The sequence below is a fragment of the Agrilus planipennis genome, unplaced genomic scaffold (assembly GCF_000699045.2).
Source record: "Agrilus planipennis isolate EAB-ADULT unplaced genomic scaffold, Apla_2.0 scaffold173, whole genome shotgun sequence".
In the NCBI taxonomy this organism is placed as follows: Eukaryota; Metazoa; Arthropoda; class Insecta; order Coleoptera; family Buprestidae; genus Agrilus; species Agrilus planipennis.
Window position 1 is genome coordinate 88,311 of NW_020438948.1, and position 26,523 is coordinate 114,833.

At 32.5% G+C, this 26,523-nt stretch overlaps 4 protein-coding genes across 5 annotated transcripts; 2 read left to right on the plus strand and 2 right to left on the minus strand.

Annotated features, from left to right (window-relative positions):
- Window positions 1–570: 570 nt before the first annotated feature.
- On the plus strand, window positions 571–9,794 carry LOC108742671. Its single transcript, XM_018477962.2, has 3 exons — window positions 571–1,711; window positions 6,038–6,420; window positions 7,904–9,794. Exons 1-3 carry the CDS (start codon window positions 1,153–1,155, stop codon window positions 8,489–8,491), a joined length of 1,530 nt encoding a protein of 509 aa, XP_018333464.1. The 5' UTR covers window positions 571–1,152; the 3' UTR covers window positions 8,492–9,794.
- Window positions 9,795–10,344: 550 nt separating this feature from the next.
- LOC108742652 (autophagy protein 5) lies at window positions 10,345–12,637 on the minus strand. The gene is made up of 5 exons (XM_018477924.2): window positions 12,258–12,637; window positions 11,978–12,180; window positions 11,794–11,918; window positions 11,199–11,396; window positions 10,345–11,139 (listed from the first exon to the last, which is right to left on the minus strand). The coding sequence occupies exons 1-5, from the start codon at window positions 12,411–12,413 to the stop codon at window positions 11,030–11,032; spliced, it is 792 nt and encodes a 263-aa protein (XP_018333426.1). The 5' UTR covers window positions 12,414–12,637; the 3' UTR covers window positions 10,345–11,029.
- Window positions 12,638–13,125: 488 nt separating this feature from the next.
- On the minus strand, window positions 13,126–19,920 carry LOC108742670 (tudor domain-containing protein 5-like). 2 transcript variants are annotated; one of them, XM_018477960.2, is made up of 12 exons: window positions 19,601–19,920; window positions 19,360–19,539; window positions 19,192–19,298; window positions 17,893–18,636; window positions 17,593–17,830; window positions 17,287–17,498; window positions 17,084–17,225; window positions 16,808–17,032; window positions 16,649–16,750; window positions 14,130–15,591; window positions 13,690–13,888; window positions 13,126–13,634 (listed from the first exon to the last, which is right to left on the minus strand). In XM_018477960.2, the coding sequence occupies exons 1-12, from the start codon at window positions 19,601–19,603 to the stop codon at window positions 13,463–13,465; spliced, it is 3,786 nt and encodes a 1,261-aa protein (XP_018333462.1). In that variant the 5' UTR covers window positions 19,604–19,920; the 3' UTR covers window positions 13,126–13,462. The 2 variants fall into 2 exon arrangements, with proteins under 2 accessions (XP_018333462.1, XP_018333463.1); XM_018477961.2 differs by having other exon boundaries at window positions 14,130–14,286; window positions 19,601–19,918.
- A 1,147-nt stretch (window positions 19,921–21,067) lies between these two features.
- On the plus strand, window positions 21,068–26,370 carry LOC108742666 (protein yellow-like). Its single transcript, XM_018477951.2, has 3 exons — window positions 21,068–21,646; window positions 21,743–21,982; window positions 24,640–26,370. The coding sequence occupies exons 2-3, from the start codon at window positions 21,760–21,762 to the stop codon at window positions 26,322–26,324; spliced, it is 1,908 nt and encodes a 635-aa protein (XP_018333453.1). The 5' UTR covers window positions 21,068–21,646; window positions 21,743–21,759; the 3' UTR covers window positions 26,325–26,370.
- The last annotated feature ends 153 nt before the right edge of the window (window positions 26,371–26,523 follow it).

Consider the following 26,523-nt stretch of genomic DNA (forward strand, 5'->3'; position numbering starts at 1 on the left):
ATTTACTTTTTTACATGCCTAAGACAAAAAAAACCTACCTAATAAAAAGTAGAAATCAAAAAAAACTAAAAAGACTTTTCCCTATAAGTTTAATAGGTAGGTACTTGATATCAAAAACAGAACACAAAATATGTAGATACCTCAAATCGTAACTACAAATAGATAATAGGTTTATAAGGTATAACTGTGAACTGTAAGTATTGGGTTTACTTAACATGTAGGTACCCATGTTATATTTAGTATCATTTACAAGAAAATTTTCAAAATAATTAGCAAGTAGACATCTAGATTGATACCTAATTCAGAGTTCTATTTTCAATTTTTTTAGGGATGAATTTGTTTTGTTTGGATTAAGCAGGTATGCCAATTTAAATTTTTCTTGCATCATGTAACACCAAGTATAAGCAGAGGCAGGAATTGGCATAAAGGCGTTTACATTTTACAACACGTCCATAAAAACTGAACTTGTCGTTATTTTGTTCGTGGTGAATGAAAAGCGAAGCAGCGTCGCTTTGTCTGGCTCGCTAAACTCGCTTGGCGACAGTCTGTCTGGCGTGACCATGCGCGACGTTGCCGATTCTTTTACATTCCGCAGTTCGCGTCAAACTGTGGTGTGGTACGATCGCGTCCTATTCTGTTTTAAGGTCTTTATTTATATTCCTAGTATGAAAACGGTTGATTTGTGTTATAATTTTACCTTTTTGTCTATAAAATAGATCAGGTCGTTTATATAAGAAGAAAGTTATAATCTTGAAACGATTTGGCAACGTAGACAACAAGACAAACCCGTTTCATGTTGTAAACGGATGTTGGTGCCTCCCAACAGGTCGGGTAACGCATCGACATACGGTTCAGTGTATTCACGCTGATTGACACGTTGCACAGAGAAAAGGACGAAAAGGCACACGTAAGTCAGATCGTCTAATGTCAAGACGTTCTAGGCGACCGCGGGGTGGGGGGATATTTCTGTGAATCGTGACGAAAATGGTCGGTGGCTAGCTAGGCCGCACGCGTACCTATCTACGTTACAATACAGTACACACAGCACCCAACGAACGGAGATCCTACCGCGTCCTGATATATTTCATTTTTGTGTTTTATTTTTCGCGCGAGTGCGTGTCATCTGTGATAAAAAAGGGTTGTGTGTAAAAAATGGCTCATGGGCTTAATCCCGCGCTTAAAAGGCCCCAGATTACGGCCAGTAGTAATAAAGGGACCGAGAGTGGTGGCAAAACGGGCATTGGATCGAGACGTATATTTGCACCACATTTTAAACTGCAGGTGCTCGATTCGTATCGAAACGACGCTGATTGTAAGGGCAATCAAAGGGCGACGGCGCGTAAATACGGCATCCACCGTCGCCAAATACAAAAGTGGTTGCAATGTGAAAATGTATTACGTAATAGCGTCGTCGGCAAAATCAAAAGTAACAAGCCCTCCTGTGACCAGCAACAACAGCAACAGATGCCGCCCGAGGCGAGGAAATGCGGGATCGAGTTGGCCTTGAGAGGCAGCAACGCTGGCAGACAGCGCGACGACAGTTGCGGCGGTCGAGCAACGAAGGATGACGGGTGCGGGGCAAGCGGGCATGATCAGGGGGCGCTTGGACAGCAACGGCATTGCTGCTGCTCCACGGACGCTCGGGTGCCCGCGCTTAGCCCAAACTACGCACCACACAGTCCCACCATCGGCAATCACTATTTGCACGAAGGTGAGTATCAGGTGACCGATGCTGCTACCGTTATAACCATCCATATGTATAGCCCTTGAAGGACTCGACTCGACATTAATTGTGCCTCTCCTTTCGATTTATTTTTTACTCCATTAATCGGCGTAAGGTTGCCTCTGGCAGTGGACTGCTTTCAATTTTGGGTCTACAGTTTTACCCTAAAACAATGCGAGCATTTGTGTACAGATTTTGTAAATACGTTTGGTTATTCCTGGTCTGACTTTTAAGCGTTTATCTAGGTATGCTGTGCATCCTAAGAAGGTTCCCTTCAAAGTAGGTACCTATATAGTAGTGGCGAGTGGCACATTCATATAAATACATACATGCAATCATCAAAGGCCGATACCTCATTGAGGGAATGTAACTCTTTGTTCAAAGTTTAGTTTACAGAGAAACATGTTTCATTTTCAAATAGACAAGGTTGCGAAAATTTATGCATCTTCGCTCCTGTGATATAAAAAGAAATGCTGACAATGAAATGTATAATTTCTGTTCGGCTAATTTTTTGCCTTACCTGTATAGGTACCAGTTTAAATCACTAAATTATCAAAGGTACCTAATGCAAATGCTATTTTATTATTATATAGGTTGAGTTTCGAATTCAGTTACATATTTTGTTGAAGTGATTAAACCCATAGGATAGATTATATTTCTGGTAGAATTGTGGAAACCACGATTATAACCTGGCGCCATGATCATTTTTTCGATATGGTGAAACTTCGTGATCCTGAATGCTACTTATTTGTTTCTTTCCGATTAACTTATTCAAAAGAGATAGCAAGAGTTTATAAAAATACTTGTTGGCGTTGAGTAATCGTTGCATCTGTGTTCTTGAGAATAATCGTTGTTGATAGTTACACATAGATGTACTTACACATAAGTATATATTTATATGTCTATAGAACAGTATATATTATACAACGTACATAAATATAACACGTAATAGGAAACTTCTGACGGGAGTGCTCAAAATATTGCAGAAATAGCAATGAGATCATCCTGTAATATAAGATCTATATAATGATCGCTCATTATGCATACTTCAAAATCGTGGGATGTTGTGATGATAATAATAAAGTTAAAAGCGCCCGCACACTGTTTAAATGTACAACATATTCTTTTTTTTATAAATAACGTATACCTACCTAATTTATAGTACTCAAGAAAACTATAATATTAATTCACCTTAACTACTGAAATTAAACGATGGCGTCCTCTGGGGTAAAGCACTCCGGACGTAAACTAGTCCCGCATTCGGATGTCCGGGCGGGGACTACCTCGGGGGATGTCATCAATAAGTGCAATAGGGATAGGTGCAATGTTTGCTGTTCTAGTTTTAGGGAAATGCGAAGTTTAGCTCAGGATAGGAAAGAGTGGAGGTACGTGTCCAACCAGTCTTAGGACTGATGACCTTATGATGATGATGAATTCACCTTAAGTTTCCAAAGCTCGAGGCTCGATTTGATCTTATACGCTGGCGGCGAATTGAGTGATAAACGAACACAAAGATATTCTACTATACCTGCAATAATATCACCAAGGGTGCTATTTGTAGAAGCCGTTAGTTATATTTTCACATTTAGATAAAGTAAGTGTCAAGTCCAATAAATGCAATTTAAAGATCTCGAAAGGTGTTAACGCTTTGTTCAAAAGAGTTTCGTTAGTTTTTACTTTAGGGCAGTTTTTAGAGAAACAGGTAATATTTTCAGATGGACGTGGTTAAAAAAACACATTCCACAAAGCAATTTGCTTTAGCTGTTATACAGAACACCTATGAAATGTGCAGATGACTCATGAAATTTCTAGGAAATCCACAACTATGTACCTACCTACTATACAACTATACTTTTACGTAAATAAACAAGCTTTTATGACGAATTCCACGTCCTATATCTTTCGTGAATTTCAGTTTTCTGGTAAATGAATTAAATGGAATTTAAAAATGTCTTAAAGATAGAATCTTCTATCAACTTCAAGTAGGTTTCTGATGACTCTTTTAAAAAGCTGTAGATTATCTCAAGCAGATAAGCCGAATAATAAGTAGAACACGAAAAAATTCCTGCTTTCATGATGATACGATAAATTGTGACGAATTACGACAAGGACATAGGTACTTTTAAGTAAAATTACTAGCGAAAAGCTTATCGACTGTTGCTTTTTTAAGTGTTTGTTCGCTTTTAAATAAGCATCACTAAATACTTTCAGCATTAGTAGCTACTATTTTACGTCTTCATTAAAATTACAAAATATTTGAGTTGGAAACAAAAATTTATTGCAATGAGTACATTCAAATTTTTTAAATATCGTACGTGTAATAAGTCTTTCACATTACACACTCTAATTTGGATGCACTTAATTGTAAATGAATCATTGGCTCGACGAACCTGTAGGTATGATAGAAACCATTAATGATACTAGTTTAAAAAGTCATTTTAAAGGCTTTCCGTAAATATGATTAGTGTTATTTGTTTCCTGTTGTTCTATACAAAATAACCGTTAATAATTAATGGTTAATAAATGGGATGGCCGATAGCTTCGATTTAGCAGGTATTAAAACACTTAAGTACGCGATTAAATTAAACCAGTTTGTTAAGCGCCATTTTAGAAAAAGTTCCTAAAGTAACAGGAAATTAAATATAGTAAATATACGCAATAAAAAAGCAGTAGTTGTTACCCTATATAATAAATTCAAATGTGAACTTTTCATTAATATTAATGCACTGTCGTGGGCATTAATTTAATTAAAAAGCTGTCCGCGACAACCTCTATAAATCTTTTTTTTATTGGCAATTGGAAATAGGTATCTAATTTTTATAATGCAAAGTGATTTTTTTAGTTGAGTATTATCATTCCCTACCTTTCTGTAGAGTATAATTAATTTGTTTTGAGAAGAAGCAACAGTGTTACGAAACGTCTACAGTACATGTATAAAATTGGCCGCCGTAAGTTCTATTCTTGTAAGTATTTTTTGTTTACCATTGACACAACGGATAGTCGATACGATTCGATTATCCCTATTTGAAATTTTATTTTCCAAAATATACCTACCTACCCATTAATGTGAAATGTTGTTCTTTTATAAATCATATTAAAATTGGTGTTTTTCAAAACATTCGTTCTTATATTATTATTCATATCATCATAATCATAAGGTCGTCAGTCCTAAAGACTGGTTGGTTACGCACCTCTATTTTTTCCTATCCTGCGATAATCTTGACATTTCCCTAAAGCTAGAGCAACCCATATCCATAACTATTTGCGAATAGTAATCTAATCTAGGTCTACCTCTACCCTAGACCCCTCTCTTTCGTTTCTGCCTCTAATATGTCTCTGACTAGACCTTCATGCCTGATATTATGTATGAATCTAACACATAACTTTGTCGGTTTTTTTTATGTCGCTCCACCCTATAACTAATATAACTTTCAGCATCTTCCGAACAAGCATAACACCCTCAAAAACTTAAATTACATTTATTGGAATTATATTACCTTAATATTAACACTTTTTCCTATCCTGAGCTAATCTTCGCGTGTCCGTCTACTTTTCCTCCTCTTAGCTCCTGTTTCTGCTTCTAATATGTCTGTAACTAGCCTCTATCTAATACCTCCTCATTTCTAACATCAATTCGCCTGTATCCTGAAGGTATTTGTACGAATTTTCCTATATCACTTCGAATCATGCATGGATCACTTCATGTAACAGAATATTCCCTAACTCTACGCTAGTGTGTAAAGCGCAATTTATAAATTTAGATCTATCCGATGCGATGGCGATGCAGAGATCCCACGCGCCCAATGACATGTAAATACTGTCACCAGCATTTCTGTTTTGCAACATTACATTTACTGTACCTATTTAAATAAATTACATTGAAAGTTTTTTGAACGTTTTATAAAATTTTTTGTAGATTTTTTTGTGTAATTAGGTAGGCATTATTATTTCTGATAACTAACTTTTGTGCAATTAAACTATACCTATTCTAAATAATTTGATGGAATAGAATCGCGTGTCGCAGATTAATGTTTCCTCTGTTTGTTACTTATAAGTAGTTATTATTTACTTGTTCAAATTTATTCAAGTTATGCAATCGGATAAACAAAATATGTTTATGGCGAATGACCTGAGTCCTTAGACATGTGGGTTTAATTTAGAAATAGGGGTTTCTTTTCTTTTTATCGTATTACAAAGTATTTAAATGAGTATAGGATTCTAATGAAATGATTAATTGCGACGTCGAGTTCTGTTTTAGGCCCCGTATACAATTTTGTCACGCGATTGTTGACGCTTTTTCTATTTTTGTTTCAGCACCGGCAGCGATTGCCCTGGCGACTTCGCCAGCCGTGGTGGCACCGCTACAGCAGGCAGTTGTTCCAGCGGCGCCATGGCCGCTCGCGACGACAACGTCAGCCGTTGTGTCGCCGCTCGATTACACTGTGCATTCCCGGGCGAGTCCGACGACGACGGCAACGGTCGTTGTTGCAGACCCGGCGGCGCCCATGGACCTCTCGCTCAAGAACCAGCAGCAGGCACCTGCGTATTACGCCCCGCCCCTCGCCCTTCCGGAGAGCCGCATTCTCTATCCATCGACCCCCGTTTCCCCGCTATGCGCAAGCGCCACTTCACCGATAATGTCCGCGGCCACGGTCAATTCCACTACACTCTGCGCGCAACATCAATCTTCCATCGAAGTAAGTATTCAGCATGTTCATATTACGACAAAATATAAAAATAATACAATATAATAAATAGGCAACCTTTGTAGGATTGAAATATGTATTTAACGATGCGGTATAATTAAACCAATTTTTTAACCATAACATTAAAATAAATATTTGAAGAGTTACGGTTCTATTCAAAAATTTCAAAGCGGCGTTTCTCAATTAATGAGATGAGGGTATAAACTTGCGCCCCCCCCTCCATTAGCATTTATGTTATTTTTATCTCAGAATGAGTTGATGAGTGTAATAGTAAACATTATTAGAGATAACACATGTATTGTAACCTATTGTTTATTATTTATGGATGAAATTTCAAGAAAACTAGTTTAAATTATGAGTTTATCGCATTTAGATAGCGATACCGATAAAATTATCTTTTAAAAACACCTTACAACAAAAAGAATAAATATTTACGGACCAAATAAATATAATAAAAATATAAAAATACCGAAAGCTGCATATCTCAAAATGCCCTTAGAAGGGTATGACCATAATAATATTCAATAATAATTTTATTGGTTGTCGGTCTAATAAACTATAATGCCCTATTCTCATTTGGGGTATCATCTCAATAATTTGGGGGTATTGCGAGCATTTTCATGGTTAGATTCGCATTCAGAGCACTGAAATACCCTAATATACAAAATTCAAAACCAATTCTAAGTATAAGGAAAGACACATAGGCGTAGCAACATTTTTTTCCTGGAGGGGGGGGGCAAATTTTCAACTCTACTTTCTAACATTAGCAGCTCTAAATGTAAATTATTGTAGATTTGTCTCATTATTTGTACTTGAATAATTGATAGACTAAGGTGGCCTGGTCCACCTACCCGCCCCCCTTTGCTATGCCAATATAAATATAGCCCCAAGAAAACAATTATGTATAATTTGACCGCTTTTAAAAGTGTATAACAAATGTACCAGCTACTACTGTCATTTTTAGAAAGCAGAATACATATTACTTGTCCAAATCATCAATATTGAGACGATTTATTATTATTTATTCTACATATTTTATATTTCTGTAAACCAGATATTTATAATTTACGAAAAATCTTGTAATGCTGGAAATTCTACTTACTGTGTACCTGTTTCCGCTCTGGGTTTCTCTTTAGGACAGTTCATTCTTGTTTTAATCACTTATTTAAGCTAAATTCTCTTTTTTTCCCAATAAAGATCATTCCTAAAAATTAAATGAAAATTAATGTTTTTCCTAGTTTGTCACCATTAGTCGCCTTTTACGACACGCAGGTACAGGCGGTGAGGCTATTCTTATTCCCGGCCTCACACGGGGTAAACTAGGAACCTTAAAACTTTTAGTACACTGACAATATACTTTACTGCCTTAACTCCAGACGACGTCAGTAATAATCTAAATATATGAGCTTTCAATTAAGAAATAAACCCATTTATGTGAATGATCATAGACTTAATGGTGTATATTTTTTTGAAGGTATGGGACCTTTCCACGAAAACCTTGAAACGTAAAATTAAAGAAGAGGAACCATCTTCGCCCGACAGTCCCAAACCCAAGCCTGTTAAGTTATTTAAACCTTACCTCGATGACTTACATGACGAGGACGATGTTGACTCGAAGGATGTCAAAAAACCACGTGATTCGGTTATTATTAGGAACAAATCGTTCATACCTTGTTGTAACGCTATCGCCTATCCCCATGAACGCGAATCCGCTTACTACAACAATAACAACAATAATAATAACCACATCGTAAGTTCAGAGTATTCGTACTGTTTTCCCGAATATCCTGTCCATAGGAAAGCGTACCATGTCTACTCTCTCGAAGAGACCTATATGTATCCCCCTCATCTTTGCTCATATGAGGAAGGAGGCTTGTTGCACCCAATGCCTTTGAGACAAAGGCAAAGTTACAGTGTTGATTTTAAATTAAGCACAATTGAGTGCTATTACCAAGACACTAAGGGAAGCACCAGGAAACCTTTGCATAAGTGGGTCAAACCTGAGGATGAATTCCTGGTACAGAAAAACGAAACTTTCAAAACCATTCATGCTGTAAGGTAGAAGGAAAGAACATCATGTTATATAGCCGCTTTATTAGTATGTGTTCCTCCAAAAAAATACAAAAATTTAAACTGTTGCAAATTATCCAATTTCTTACTCCTAATTTTTACGGATGTTTTAATGAAGTTAAAAATCTAACTTTCCCATTTTTAATTGATCCAAAGATATTTATAACAATTTGTATTTGTAGCGCATTTTAGTGATGATCATAAATTTACATATGTAAATGTTTTTTGTTTTTTTTTATGGAGGAACGCGCATATTTTTTCTGTTTCCGGTTTTAATAGTTATTATTTAATATTAAACTTCAATAGCCAAGAGAGTCTTTTATAGTAGCAATATTAGCTTTTAGTTATTGTAAAAACATGCGGACTTTAATTTTATAGAATTAGAAGTTTTACCGATAGTTGTACAAACATAAAGATATATACTGGCCTTATTCGTAATTAGTAAGATAATTTCGATATGTATACATATTACACATTTATATTTATGCTGTTGGGTGCTAAATATGTTCACAAAGTTGCTCATTTTATACATGTAACAGATGATAAATATTATAGTCTTACTATACATATATCTTTAGTGCCTTGTAATTAATTAATTCATATATATATATACATATACATAAAATGTGCCAAAAAAGGAAGGCAGCTATTTTTTAAGCGGCGTTTTAAAGAAGCGGAAAATTGACCCATTTCGTTGACTGAAAAAGTATTTGGTCCATTTTGTTATGCAACAAATCGAAATTGAGGAAGTTTATGATTACTTTTCTGTACTTCAGTGATAAATGAAAAAATGAAATTGTATTCAAATATTTAGGTTGCGTGGTTTAATAAATTGCAATAAAATTTTTAACAAAATGGCATCTATCCTATGTGATTGATTATACAACTAGCTGTCATTTTAATTTCAGATAACGAAATTTGGGCCCCATATTTCATTAGTGAAATGTGTCTTCCTATGCCATAAAGTCGTTAGTACGTAATTGTTACGACCCAAATGCCTTATATTGAAATGTGTACCCTGTTGGCGACTGTTTTTTTAAAGAAAGATGCAATATTTAGTAGAGAAAAGGATTTGATTGTTGAATAACTGTTGTATGTATGCGCGCGTGTGTACAATGTTGATATCGGCGAACATACGTGACCTTTTTCGAAAGGTTGTGACCATATTACAAATAGTTGATATCTAACGTGCAGCTGGGCTGATTATATTGATAATATACAAATTGTAAGTGTTCATAGATAATATGTACTATTTTATATGACATGTTTTATAAAATACATTTATCAGAAATTAACCAATTGTTTTATTTATTTAATTTTTATATTAAGAAAGTATTAATGTATTCTTTAATGGTATTGAAAACTTTATTCAAACAAAACCGCAGCTTTGAATATTTTCAACAATCCGTACAAATATTACAAAAGTAAAATTTTTGAGAAAAATAAAAGTAATTCCGCATCGAAAACTGAAAAAGAAACTCATTGTACCAAGAAAAGAATTTATCACAAGAGTTCCTTGTGTGTCCGTCTGTTTGTACGTCAATTAATTTTTCAACTGTGCAAGTCCGTTTATTCAAAAAATTCAAGATTAATTACAAAAAGGACCCAGAATAAGAGAGTTGTAAATATCGGAAAATAAAGCAGTGCCATTATTTTTTTTAAGAATAAAATAAAAACCGAATCGAACCATCATTTATTTTAATTAATGATATTGTAAGACTAAAATTGTATTTGATTTCCCTTTAAATCTCATCAAAACATTTTTCATGTGATAATGAATACACTACCTATTAGTGATGAAAATAAAGGAATTGGTTTGGTTGTTAAGACAAAATAATTACTTCAAATTTATTTGAACGTAATACTGAGATCGTTTATAATTGTATTGTTGAATAAAAAAAGACTAACAAAATTAATTATAGTACTTATTACGATAGACGCTGAAAACAAAATAGAAATATTTGAGTTATACGATATTGGGTTTTTGGATGGCAATTGAAACAATACTAAATATTGAAAAAAAACTCGAATTACAAAATTAACCAGACTACAAAATATTTGCCTACAGAATTTGTAGAATATAAAAAGGAAATTTAATCAAATTTATTAATTTCATTAACTATATTTTGAGACTTACTTTATGGATAAATGTATATTCATTATATGTATAAATATACAATTCTATTGCAGTAATAAAATTAATCAGATATTTTTGTTTAGTTTGGACTGTATTTTGCATCTCTACCCTGCCATTTTTAAATTCGTTTTTATAAAAGCTGAATATAAATATGCAATATTAATTTAATATTGCGCTGTTTTATTTTCGCTTCATTTTCAGTCATATCTTTTTCCTATTGGTCTTTTCCCAAGCCTTTTAAAAAAATCATAAAAGCCTCCTCATAACTTTTAGCAAGTAAATTTTCAGCATTCCAATAAATATACAATCATCTAAATATAATTACATTTTTTTTGATTTGTTAAAAATGTATAGCATCAAAACTCAACATCGTATAAAGACCCATTTACTATTTTATGATTGAATGCAAAGATGCAAAAAATTGTCTGGATAGCTAAGGTGTTCTGACATCCACTGAAGTGGCGTTTCAAGTGGTGGTTCCACCCCATGTGTGCGTACTATGACTAAGTTAAAAATTGATTAATAACTGGAATTTAAATAATTTTTTTCTAAATATAATTACCATTTTGTCTATCAGGATAAACTTCTTGTAGTAGATCACTTAAAGTCTTCTTTTTTCCGTCTTCTGTGATTGGCTTTACAAGCTTTTGTTTATAGTTGTCTTCAAAGTAACATCTAAATGGAATGTGTTTAAAATAGTCTTGATCAGCAGATTTTTCCATTAATTTCCTATTTACTGCCCAGAATTGATCAAACTTATCTGGAAATTAAAATACTGAAAATTAAAATTAAAAATTAAAGGTAGTGTCTGAGTAATTATGAATAGCATGCCTTTTGATTTTAACTGATTTTCGTCTTTCAGTCACATTGATAAGAAAAATAATATTACAATTTTGAATAAAAACATATTAAAAACCTATTAGCAGCAACTACCTTCTAATTTTTACTGTGACTTATTTTTAATGTTTTACCATCACTTTTTTAAGTTTTGTTAAACAAGTTATCATATAAAAGCTCACATTTCTATTACATATATCAGCTCATTTTATTTCTGAAAAAAATATCTTTTCAATTATATTAAAAACTGTTGAGGCAAAAATCTATTATACCAAAAGGCAGGAAGCGCATGCTTATCTGGTTACCTACTGTAAACTTACCATTGTGAAATCCTTGCCATAACTGATTGTGATCTTTCTTTTGCATACTACTAACGACTTGACCTCTATGTTTCAGCACATCTGCTTCTTTAAGGCATGACATAAAGTAGGACTCTACTAACTCCCTAAAAGAGATAATTACTATAATTTCCCTTTTTGTGAAAGGAAACATTAAAAAACATACTTGTTATTAAATCTAAATATTGTATCTGGGAATTTATCAAAATGCACTATAATGTTCCATGGTAAATCAGAATCTGATTCTACCAGTAAATCAAAAAGAACTCCTATGGGATAGTGCCATTTCAATGCTTGACCATTGTATTCCAACCACATCTCTTGATCTTGTTTATCATTTGCAATGTATCTCATAAAATGTTTTCTTACCTAAATTTGAATGGTTCAATTTAACATATAAAAGATGTTCGGTAAAAGAAATGTTACGTTTTCAAAATATTACCCACCTTATCTACTACTAGAGGAAAATAACTTATTCTAGGAACCATTAAATAAAAACGATCAGGTTCTTGAAGTTCGTAAACTTCATCTGGATTTAATGTAAAGCATACAGGAAGTTTGCCTTCCCATATTTCTCTTAAAATTTCACGATCATTTGCCATTTTGTTTAAAACATAAAATGTTAAAAAAATTCTTTCACGGTTTTATTGACTGTTCTTGTCTTTGTTGGAACATAACAAAACAATATAACCTCAATCGAAGACAAAAGTAATTGAGGTTAGGAAGTAAATGCTCAAGGTCGAACACAAAAAAAACGAGGGAAATTTAATTCTTGTCTTAATCCTCAGCTAGACAAGATTGGGGATTTACCCTATCAGTTTCAGACCCCCAAAACAAAAATTACACTGGAACGTCCATAACGAATTAACTTTTTCTTTACGAATAAAAAAAGATATTTATTTTTATAATTAATTTTAACTTGTAATAAACGGTTGTATTAATTTTATAAATAAATAGAAAAATTGGTGGTAAAATGAGATTTCCTATTTGATTTATGATGAAGTAGAAAACAGCGATGTCAATAAAAGGGGAAGGACAGATAATATAAACAAAAAAAATATAAGAATACCTTCTGACATGAAGGGGTAGTTAGAGGCATATACATTAAAAGTAAAAATAGGAGTAAAAAGAAATAAAGGAAGACCTAGATTAGATTGCTATCCGCAAATAATTAGAGATGTAGGATTTTTTTAGTTTTAGAGGAATGCGAAGATTGGGCCAACATAGGAAGGCTTAAAAGTACATGTCCAACCAGTCTTCGAATTGATAACTCTGCGATAGTGATTAGGTCTTTTAAAAATTAAATTATTGACGTTTTAGAATTATTTTGTCCGTTTATTTTGTATATCATACAAATCGGATCTATGCCAAGAAGGAAAGAAACTTTTATATAAAAGCAATTCCATAAAACTGCATTGACTTTAACCATTAAAAAAATGATTATTTAACAAATAAACTCCTTGTAAGTTTTTAAATTCGTATACAAGTTTATCATAAACAAATTTCATTTTAACACGTAGTAATTAAATTAGCGTTACTTATATCTAAAAATTAATTTTCCACTTTAAGTAATAAAAATTTGAATAAAACACAAATTCTAAAAACTAAAAAATAATATCACCATTTAAAAACAAACTCGAATGAGAAAAGATCATAACCAAGCTTCGCTGTTATAATCATATTTCATTAAATACTTATCGAAATTCGGAAACTCCAACTTTGAATGGCTCACTGTATTTATAAGGTTTGGTAAGTCCTTAAAAGTAACCAAGTGTAATAAACACATTGAAGCAGACATCTCCTCTTCAGTTACAACATTGGCTCTACAAAATGAATTACGGTCAAGTGAAATGGCAAAAAGTCACTATCATAACTTACTGTAACAGTTCCTGCGTCAGTTCGATACATTCATTTTTATGAAAGTTATCGATTCGTATTGAGGGGTTCGTGACAGCAATGTGACGTTTAAGCTTTATAATAGGCCACTTATCACCAAAAAATACTTTTTGCACTTCTTGAACACTACAGTAAATTTCATTTGTGTACCTTATTAGATGGAGGGTTTTCTTATAAAAGTCTAAAATTATAGGGGTTTTAAAATTACTGTAAATATAATATGTAAATTTTGATTTTCCAATGAAAGTCAAAATTTAATTAGATTTGTGATGTGTATCACGGATATGCAAATATGTATTTCACAATGTTTCCAATATGTAATTTGAAAAAATTTGGAATAACAGCAGAAAATAAATAAACGGTTTGAAGATAACATCGAATACTTACATAGTAATATATTTATGGTAAAGAGTTTAACTTACCAATTTTCATTACCATTTTTTTGTGTGTTGTTATCACTTTACAATTGTCTTTATCACTACTCAAATTTAATTGTGATGCCATTTGCTGCAGAAGTGCCATCTGGTCAGCTACAATGTTTTTATTTTGCTCTTGCTGCATAATCATCTGTTGCTGACGCTGAAAATTTTCAATGATCATTTGATTCTGTAACATCCCCTGCAGCAATACTTGTTGCTGTAAAAGATTAGGAGCGACACCCATTGGACCAAAGTTACAGGGGTAAAAGGTAGGCACAGTTGCAGACAATGCTGGTTGTAAGTTTCCTAAATAAACGTTAATGAAATTCTGCTGTACACTGGGAATTACATTTTGCGTGTTGTTACTGGTAACATTAAGATTTCCTTCGAATCCTGGAGGTGGTCGGATTATTTTGGGGAGGGTAATACTTGATTCACTGCATGTATTTTCAGTAGTGTTCGTTTGACAAACATTATTTTCAGTTTTCTTTCCAGATTTCTTTTTCTTTTTCGATTTGTCTAATTTTGGTGATACCAGTTTAATTTTCAAACTATCGTTACATGATTCTGGGCTTTTATTTTTTTCACTGGAATTAAAAGTTGAAGACAAATCAGTCAATCCAGCGTTTTCTTTCTTGTCATTTTTCTGTAAATTACTATAAGAAGTAGTTAATTTATATAAAGGCTCTCCAGTTAAAAAGTTGTCCTTGTGTACATCTAATGAATTGGTAAAAGAAAGATTATCTGCTTTGGTTTCGTTTTTAACAGCATCTAAATGACTTTCAATAGAAGTAGTTAAATTTGTATTGTATGCAAAAGCTCCGAATGCAAAGCTGTTTTCAAATTTATTTGAAAAACTATCCGCTTCCGTTTGTTTTTTAATTTCATCTAAATTACTGTCAAAATGAGGTAGTTTTCTATTATCACTTTTGAAGTCGAAATTTGACGATTCCGACACTTCAGTGTTCATTTTGCTAAAGGAGGAGTTTGTGTTGTAATTGTTTTCTACTTTGGTTGACAAAACTTCTGGAGTTAACACAGGAAAATTATACGAAGATGTTGCATTCACGATATTTTCATAAGAATTTGTCCCACAATCGTAACTAGACATCAAATCAATCAAAGGCTCCGGATGATTGTTCAAAAATTGTTGATTAGCTGCAAAATTCATCAAATCTTCTTCCTCGCCTCCTTCAGTAGCCAATTTCATGTAACGGGAAATGTTTGTTGTACTTTCACGTTTTTCTGGGATGGTTTTAGGCCATTCAGCAAAATCTTCTAGATCAATAGATTTTTTGTAGTACCATGGATAAATATGATGTAGTTCGACACCTGTTTCTAACATCCGTTCCATTTGGGTTGCTGTAGGTACTAAACCTTGTTCTAGTTCATCAAAAGAAGGAAATAGGTGAATAAAGCGAACATTTGGCTCCTCATTAGGCGGAAGTTCGACAGGTATTTGTTCCTAAAGGTCAAATATATGATTTTTATTTCTGAAGTATAAATTGGGTAAACTATTTACTGTATATATAATTATTGACGTATAAACTGATCTTTTAGTTGATGGATTTAACAGAAGTTGGTTCGAGTTCGAGAAAAAATATGCAACTAATAAATAACTAATAAGTGGGATGGAAGCAATAAATGAAAACAATTTTTTAAATTAAATAAAGTGATTTATTCGACTGATATATTTACATATTTTTTCTCAAACAATAACGACTGACTCTGTGTCATTAGGTAACAGAAATAATAAACGACCTGCTTCAAATGACGAAAACAAACGAAAACGTAATGTATAAAAAATAAACAGTGTTTCCCAAAAACAATTTTTATATAATACAAAAACAGATTCTTAGATTTCAAATAGAGAAATCTTCTTTTTAATTTAATCACAACCTTCACAATTTCTCACATTCATTCTTAATCGACATTCTCTTTAATATAGCTCTTATACTTTTTGACCCATTTTTAACATCATTCTTGTGTATATGTTTAACGTTATCGACAGTTTCTTTAGCGTCGTTAATTTCATACGACGTTTTGTAATCTATTGTTATTTCTCTGTCTGCTACTGATTCTTCAGAACTTCTTTGTACCTTATCTTTTAATAGGAATTTAATTAGTAAACTATTTTGTCGTTTTTCTTTAATACTTTCAGTTGTAATTAAATCTCCTTCTTTTCCAGCTGAATCATGCTGTTCATTGTTAATACTTTCATGGCAATAAGAAGTAGTAGCAGTGGGTGGTTCTTTATCTTGCGAGATCATCTTTAAACGACCTCTAAAACCATTCAATTTGATTTTATTATTTGCAGAAAAATTATTACAATTTTCGTTGTTTTCTTTAACAGTTTCGTTGCCACTTTCCTTATTTAGTTCTGGTGAATTTATCTTTCTTAAGAGATTCCTAAAACGACCCCTGAAGGTGCTATTTTCGAAATCATTTGTATCACAACTAAATTCCGAAACGGTACTACTACGTGAAGAAGATGCGACTAACTTGGAATTAGATTCGTTTACCTGATAAGTAAATATCGCGTGCCCCAATTCTGTCAGTCTATCATTTACGTAATAGTCTTCATCCCCCGTAGTGTCTGCTATGAACAGTTCCAGTGCTTTTCGCTGAACAAAGAAATAAATAACGTAAAATGACTTTTAATATTAGTTTTTCTGAAATACCTTTTCATCAATTTTGTATATTTGAGCCACCATTGACTTTTGGAAGACCATTTCAAGGAAAGCAGAGGCAGATTGTCTTGACCATTGCATCTTTTCAGTGGGAGGGTATATATTGGCCAATCGAGCTCTAATTGCTTGCTGAGGAAGGACGAAAAATTTACGATGCAAGTAGCAAATATCTTTAGTAAAAATAGGCGACACTGTTCCATAATCTACGAAAAATACCTACGGACAAAAAATCAAAGGTTTTGTTGCATTTTATTTTACAGTTCATACCTTAACTTGACCTTCTACATGGGGCATAAGGTGTGTGATAATTCCCCGGTGATATTCGCCTAAAATCAAAGCTGCGCAGTAAAGTCCTAACTCAAGTTTTTTTTCTGGTATCTGCAACTCTCTGTGGGCAGTGTAAAATTCTCTGGAATAAAATATAACCATTAATATCAGGGACTGACGTTTTGTTTTCTTCTATAACTTACTGCATTTCATCCATCATGGCATCGAGTTTTTGGGAAGTTTCTGGCCCCCTAAGTATAATCCAAAATTTTGAAGGATCATAGATTTCGCCCACATCTATATCAATAAAACTCATTAGTTTTATGTCTTCGGAAATCCACTGTCGTGGTAATTCTTCAAATAAATGTACCACGTCAGGGGGCAGTTCGCTTTGTTTTCTGTACATTATAACATCCTACAATTAAATAATTGGATGAGAAAGGATTATATGAAGAGAATTAATTATTTATCAATTTTAACCCTTTTAGTAAAAAGACAATACAACTTACTGATACATCTGGCAACGCATTATCTTTTGGATAATCCACCATTTCTGTATTTTTCAACAGATCTGTAAAATGTAAACTATTTGCAGCGTTTAAGGGTAATGGTTTGCTTTTGTCATATAGCTTTATGTCTCCCCTGTCAGGTCTTATACAATGAAATATCCTATCCAAATCCATACAAAGAGCCATCAAAGTCTTGTAACCATAATCCATATAATCTAATGTTTTTCTGAACCTTCTCCTAGAACAATAAAGAACACTTGTTCATTCAATTAGTTCAATATTAAGGAATTTGAAACATACTTGTAAGCATTAGGAAGTTCATTGCACCATAAACCATCTTGATAATTCTTTATAAGAATACATAAATTTTGCTGCACTTCAGCAGGTACTTTGTAATTTATATAATCCTCGTCTTCACTGTCACTAACGAAAACATCATCGAGAGAGATAGATTTTGATGATAAATTTGCTGCAGCTCCTTTCGCTGTCGTTTTGATATCATCCGAAAGGGAAGAAAAATAATTTTCTAAACAAACGTTACCTGAAGTACTCGATAATTCCGTGACTTCGGAATTTTTAGATGCTGTACTTTGCCACTGGTTTTCAATTTCGGTATTAGATTTATTAAGTAAATTACTATTGCATCTCTTTTCTATTTGTGGCGGGACGAATTTAGGTTTGTTTGTTCTAAATTTTGATTTTGATTGAGAAGTTTCCAAGTAAGGAGGTAGATTAATACCCTGAATAGGATTAGCACGTGATGAGCATGGAAATGAAAAAGCATTTTCTCTATGTGGTGGAGATACGTTTTGATGATTTTGTTTTTTGTATAAATTTTGTTGATTTATAGTTTCAGATTGTGTCACTGATTGATACTGTTGTTCTGAAAAGGTAGATGGTAAATCTTCTTTTTCTTGCACTGATGGGGAAAGAACATTTTGATGCTGAGAAGTCCGAGATGAAGAATTTGAAGAAAAGTTGGGTTGCTCAACAGGCAAAGGTGTGGCCTGATACCTTCGAATTGCTGGTCTTGAAATCTTCTTCCTTTTTACATAATTAAATGAATTCAGCATCTATCTCGAAGTAATATTTTACTTGATACTTGGAAATCTTTTATATATCATGGGAAAAATGCTTAAGAGAAATGCATTAATCAATAAAAGTATTCTAAATTGGTTTTATTATTAACAAAACTAATGTAAAAATAACTACAGGTAATTTTCAAAAGGTACGTCCTTTTCTGTATATTTGGATATAAAAATCAAATTTTACAGTGTCTGACTATTTTGACTATCCAGTAACAGATGATAAAATGACATGGATTTTCAGGTATACAACGGTATTTCATAAAATCATTGTAAAACTAAAGTCTACTGAACATGTATTAATTACCATGTTATCTATAGAAATCTTAATAAACACTGGTAACCTATCATATTATCTTCCTGTGCTTGCAGAAATTGTTAAAATAGTATGCTGTAAGAAGAGATTTCCGATTTTATAAAAAATTTCCAATACCAATGTTCACTCATCATAAAAATTATAAAAGAAAAACAAGAATAGATTGCTTTTTCAAATTAGAATGTAAATAATCATCACCTTGTTTTTGGCACATTATACTTTTGTCGAACTACGAGTTTGTCGATATGTGCCGCTTTTGAAGTCACTTTTGCTTTAATTTGTGCACCACTGCCTTGTCCATAAATCTACAACATTTTTAAATTGTTTTTTATTATATTATTACGCTACAAATACTAGTTAATCTACCTCAAATGCCGAAATGGAACGTAGAAACTGCTCAACAGATTTGTAGCCAAACTTTTGAAAAGGAATATTAGTGCCAATGGCATCTCTGTAGTCTTTGATCAGTTGACCAATTGTTAAAGTTAAAGGGGTTGACAGTAAAATACTTGAAATGGTTTTTCTAATTTTTTCCTTTTCTTCATCCTACAATATGATAGAATCAGCGCATTAAAGATTAATTTTTCTGTTCCTTGTGTGATCCTACCATGGTAAATATTTCTACGTAGACTCAAATGATGTAAATATCTATACACCTTTCCTTTTTTCCTCCTACACTGATTCAGTCCTATTATGCTGTTTTGCTCTTTTTTCATGAAAACTAAATTTTAAAATAAATGTACACATTTCCAGCAAATCCTAAACTGATACAATTCTAATAAACATGTAAACTGTAAACATGCTGTTAGCCTTTGCTTGGTAGATTATTATTTGTTGTCTTTCGCTTTCGTTTAAGACTGTTTAATAAGACATTGAGCGGAATCTGAATTGAGGTTATACACACCATATACACACGTTATGTTTAACAATTTCCCTCCCTTTATTTAAAACTGACATTTTTGTATTTGAATTAATTTATCCTACATATTACTATCAATTTATTTTATTATTTGCTTTTTTGAATTCCGCTTTTACTGCTTTATTATTATTACGTGATATAAATATGGAAAAATCATAAAGTTATTTTTACGTTTATTAATTCTAAAATAAAGTTTTTAATTCATTAGTATAAAATTAAAATATGAAATAATTTCATTTTCGACATTTCTGTAAAAAAAATATTTTAATAGGTAATTATATTCAGTGAGAGATTTCCGGACACGCAAAATATTTTTTTTGTTTAGTTCAGCGATGCAAAATATCTTGCACTGAAATTTACATTTCTTGGTTTTTTGTATGTAACATTAATTTCGTTAGTTAAGACATACAAATGTGAATACCATATTTTATGTAAAGTTTGATTTTTTTGAACGAAAATTGAAACTGCTGAATTTAACGAAATACTTTTTATATTAATTAACAAGATTGGGTCAAGTCTGTTTCATATTAAAATGAAAATGTTTAAAACTACGCTTAATTAAAATCGGTCAAGTGCGGGTTTAATCTCGTGCACAATTAATTATTAATTTATCAATTAATAACCGATATGGGTAATAGGTATCTTTTTTAAATGTATGTATAGTTAGGGGTAACTAAAGATAAAATAGATAAACACAAAAGTCCTAAGAAACAATTTAGGGTTTTTAAACTAATAGTTATTTGGAAACTATACATATATTTATCGGAGCCTTTATGAAAAACCGTTACTATACATGTATCTGTTAATTAAATGCATTTTGTAAATTACCTACTGATTATACAAAGTGTAAAGTTATATATTATGTATATTGTTGACATCGTCATACTTTGAAAAAATATTTTTTACGAAAATATGGTAATGTTTCATGTTAGGTATTTTGGCTGATCGATTCTTAATTACGTTTTGGTAATGACTGTTTTTCTTTAAGAAATGTAGAAATTAATACTAAATATATGAGGAGCAATTTTTAAGTCAAAAATGGTGCAATAGTGATGAAAACTTATGTAAACTTAATTTTCAAAAGTTCTCTATTAATTATATACATTATATGCTTATACTGCTCAAAAAATTATGAAATTTATTAAAATACTTCTTGTAGGTACTTACTACCCACAAATATTATGCAATAACCGACTTCTAGGGAAAAATGACCTACTTCCATTACAGGGTGTGCTACATTTTTGTTTTAAGGACATATTTTATATCAAATGTCGTTGCTGTTTAAGTTGAGTGATATCTAGTGGAAATAAAAAAAAAATAAAATAACTTATACTCCTACTTTCAACCTTTAATTATGTGTATGTGTAGTGTACCACATAGTTTAAAAGAATTTACATAAACTTTTACTAGTAGGTACGTCTAATTGTAACTTAAGATTAATTATTGTATTGAAAACAAACGACAAGATTGTAATCTGGGTGTTTATATGATTTTATAATCGGACGAATTTTACAAAATTGTCATAATAATTGAAAGGCGACGGAGCGTTATTAAACCTCTCGTATATAAATGGTAAACCGGGAAACCGTATGATTAAATAGTTCAGGCAGTGGAGGATAGAACACCAATAAGGATTTTAACAGTAGTGATTTATTGTTTTTAGTGTTCGTTAGAGATGAGAGTGTTTTAAAGAAAATTCAGACATACTTATATATCATCCCTAACTGTTACGAGGTAACTTTTTTATAATATTTTTTTTCGTATCTGCAAAAATGTCTATACAATTTTCTTTGGAGACAAGTGTATAAAAGTATGTTCTCTTTTATTTAGGTTTCTGTTTTTGAAAAATGAAGGTGATTACTCTTGTTCTGTTGGTGTCTCAGTTGTCCGATTGTGCAAATGTGTTTCAAAAATTGTTTGAATGGAAAGCATTGGACTATGCGTTCCCTAGTGTACAGGATAAAGTAAAGGCCCTTCTTACCAACAGATTTATCCCAGAAAATAATCTTCCTGTGGGGATTGAAATATGGAATGATAAACTTTTTGTTACAGTACCTCGATGGAGACAAGGTAACTTTAATATAATTACAAAGTCGTCAGGGGTTCCCTTTATCTCAATATTTATTTACTAAAACATTATGGAACATTACTTTATTTAGCTAATTCCAACGCGATCATAATTGTTAGATAACATTAGTTATATATGTACCTTTAATTGGTAACATACAATTAGTTCGTTTAATAAATTAGTAGTCGAAGTCCTTTCTAATTTATTTTTAATAAAATAATGACCAATACTTATTGAATTTAAAAATACTATCAATTAAATTCTATAGTAGGTACCGAGAGGGTACCTTTTTATGGTAAAAGTACAATGAAGTTGTCAAAAAAGAATTCAATATCAGTGCACTATTTCCACAGCTAAAGTATGCGAAACGTGACTATTTTTCCAAAAGTTACTTATGGTATGCAGTGATAAGAGTCTCTTTTAGTTATCTCTTTTTATTTACTTGTTTCAAAATATTTTTTCCAAGGATTGTCGCAATAAAACCTGCTCCGTATCTTTAATATAATCGTGTCGAATTTCCTTCAAGTACTCTAATGTATCAAATATTTTCTTTTTTAAAATATGTAGTATCTAGATCAAAATTACTACATACAAGGTTTTCCGTATACGATCCATTGTACTTTTGAACTTGTATTTCCATTCCAAGATGGTACTTAATTAGTTTTATGTTGCAAATGCTTGGACTTAAAAAGAATAATTTAAATTCCTCCTGGTAACTTTAAAAGTTAGATTAAATCAAATAACTGTCGTTAATTGATAAAAGAAATACCAGTAAAACATGCAGGTGAAATTTTAAAAGTGCGCAACCATCCATTAATAAGTTTCATAGGTAGATGGAAGAAAGCCAGTAAATATGAGTAAAAAAAATGAAACATTATTATAATTTACGGTAATTTACTGTTGTACGTATACGGTTACGGAAACTATTTACTTTGTTTATTACTGAAAGAGTCCGAAACATTAAAAATAATATATTGAACATAATTTGTTCTTTTTGTAGATTTAATGAATCGAGAATTATTTTTAGAAATATTTTTTAATAAGATTAATACGTCCCTTATGTGGTATTGGAAAGTGAAATTATAATAATTTATACGAGATGTACTATAAAAATACTTGTACGTATGCATTTTTTTCAAATGATTTATGTGCCAAATACAATTTTATGTGGATCATAAAATATAGACAAACATTTCTCCATTTTCTGACAAAAAAAAGTTTGCAATGTTATAAAAACAAACTATCTAGTAACTTTTGCGCACTTAATAAGTACAGATATAAACAAGTATTTTCTTGTTAGACACTGATTTGTGCGACAGCTGTTTTCAATTTACGTAATTCTCCTATTAAACAACGCTCCAATTTTACATTTCAATTGCAAACCTGTATGAGTATGTACCATATATTTATTTGTACGCGTGTAATCAAACACCGGTTGCTATAGTACGTGTAATTATCAATTAAAATTCTGAATTGCCCTAATGGCTTTTCCTTATTGATGTCGAAATCTGAGCGCGTATTAAAAAAAAAAACTTCCTCTCTGCAACTGCTAACTGAGCATGTCGTTATCGCTTTCAATGAAAGGTGCAATAGATATACACTTACTCGTGCATAAGATCACTTACGCGCAACTACATAAATTGCATTATGAACTGCATAACTTTGCAATTTGAATATTTAAATGAATATTCGGATAAGAAACCATAACTGGTTTAATTGTACTCTTCGAAACTGGTTCAAATATATGCAGATCGTATGAAAGGACATTGCCTAAAGCTTTTAATTTTTTTACCTATAAACCAATCGCAATTAAATAAAGGGCTGATTGTACTTGAGGGGTTTGTAACTTTAAAAAAGGAACAGTATTTTTGAACTAGTCTTAGGAGATAAAAACAGTGCTTATTAAACGAAATCTGATGTTTCGCCCAAAAGTTTGTGGGATTTTTAAAGGAAATTGCCATACATCCAAATAGTGACTATTAAACGTCCTTTTATTGCTATAAAATCTGGATACTCGCAATAAAAAGGACGTTTGCAGTCGATATTACAATCTTCTTGAAAAAAAAAACAATTTTTTGGCGAAATGTTAGATTTTGTTTAATAAATACTGCTTTCAATACTTGAGACCAGTTCAGATTTTCATTTACTGTACCGAATATCATAAAGAGTGTGGAAATTATGAACAGTATTTGTATATTATAAAATATATGCATGTAATGTAGGTAACCCAGATGTTGTCCTAGTTTTGGAACAAATAAAAATTATCACATATTTTTCAAAATATCTGAATCTATGTCAAGACAATCTCTTAAATAATTTTCTTTGCAATTTCATTGTCGGGCTAAACGTTAATTAAATGTTGATTGGTTGATTGTAGAGATAACTCAATTATTATAATGTTTCAGTGCATTTTAAATTAAAACAGGTATCGGTATTCAATGAGTCGTAAAATGAAAAAATATATTTATCTAACTTTGCGTAGCAATATTAAAAGAGTAGAACATGTTTAAGCATTTGAGTAAAAAATGTCACCTATCGTTAGAAACAATAAACAACCTTATTTGTAAGCTATATAAAAAGCATGTACAGCAATATAATTGATACTTCAAAAACTGTAAAAACTGAGCTAATTAAGTAAGAAATACATTATTTTTAACAGGAATTCCATCTACTTTAAACTATGTCCCGCTGCATCAAGATGGTCCTCTATCTCCCTTATTAATACCTTATCCCAGCTGGCAACATAATGAAGCTGGTAACTGCGAAGAAGGCCTGACCACAGTTTATAGGATAAAAGCTGACGAATGCGACAGATTATGGGTTTTGGACACGGGGACCTTCGGAATTGATACCTCAACAACTAACCCTTGTCCGTATGCTCTAAATGTCTTTGATTTACATACGAATCTTCGTTTGCGAAGATATGAGTTACGAAAAGATGACATAAAAGCAGACACCTTTATTGCCAACATAGCAGTAGACGTTAGAAAGTCTTGTGACGATACATTTGCTTATATGAGCGATGAATTAGGTTACGGATTAATTGTTTATTCGTGGGATTTGAACAAATCATGGAGATTTGAACACAGCTATTTTATGCCTGATCCCTTGGCCGGTGATTTCAATATTGGAGGACTGAATTTCCAGTGGGGAGAAGAAGGAATATTTGGAATGTCTTTATCTCCTATTCAAGAAGATGGATTCAGAGTCTTGTATTTCAGTCCTTTGGCTTCGAATCGAGAATTTGCTGTGTCAACGAAGATTCTACGTGACGAGATAAAAGTAGAAGATAGCTATCACGATTTCGTAGCTTTGGAGGATAGAGGACCCGACTCGCATACGACAGCGAGGGTTATGGATGAAAATGGTATTCAATTTTTCAATTTAATCGATAGAAATGCGGTAGGTTGTTGGAACTACAAGCTATTATATCATCCAACAAATTTAGGCGTTGTTGATAGAGATGATGAAGAAATGATATTTCCTTGTGACGTCAAAGTAGATAGGAATCGTTATGTGTGGATTATGACGGATCGTATGCCCAATTTCCTTCTATCAAACCTCAATTATTCTGATGTCAATTTTAGAGTCTTTTTTGCCCCAATAGACAGATTAATACACGGAACTCCGTGCCAGCCTAGGATTGACAACAATTATCTTCCTCTATATCCACAAGGTGTTAATAATAACGGTTGGAGTATTGCGGGTAGAGTGCCCTATGGTCATCCGTTATACGGTATAGGATATCCAGGCGTAGGGTCTAGCAAAGGAAATGCTTTTCCAGGCCTTTACGGTAATAGACTGTACCCAGGAGGGTCGCCTGGATATGGGCAATACCCATTAGGTTTAAATGGTAATGGACAACCTCCTTTAGGTTCGTCTGGTAATGGAGAATCCCCAATACCATTACCTGGTAATGGACAACCTTCAATAGCTTTACCAAGCAATGGACAACTTCCGATACCATTGCCTGCTAACGGACAACCAAAAGGGTTACTACCAGATAATGGACAGCTTCCAATAATACCTGGAAATGGACAACTGGCGCCAGGATGGACTGGTAATAGCTTACCATCCGCAGGATGGTCCGATAAAGGACAACCGCCGAATGGGTGGTCTAATAAAGGACAACCATCAAATGGCTGGTCCGATAAAGGACAGCCAATAAGTGGGTGGACCAACAAAGGTCAAATACCACAAATACTCTTAGACGGCCAGGGATGGCAGGATAAACGTCCTTTACCTGGCACTTATTATCAAGGTCTTCTTCCAAATGTAAGCGGTACGTCTACCAAACAACAACTTTACTTTACTCTCCTAACATCAAAGCCTAAAGTCGGATAAACTTTAATTTCAATCTGTATATGTTTTTATCATTTAAAGCAACAATGGGCCCCAATCAAAGAATAGGCACACTTTTTCCTATTTCGGTGTTTGTAATAAAACTTGTTGCGTTTGGCCGTTACAATTTGAAGTGTAAAAAATACAATTAAAATGGGATTACATAATTAATTAAAATGGCACTTGTTACATTTTCTTTTTA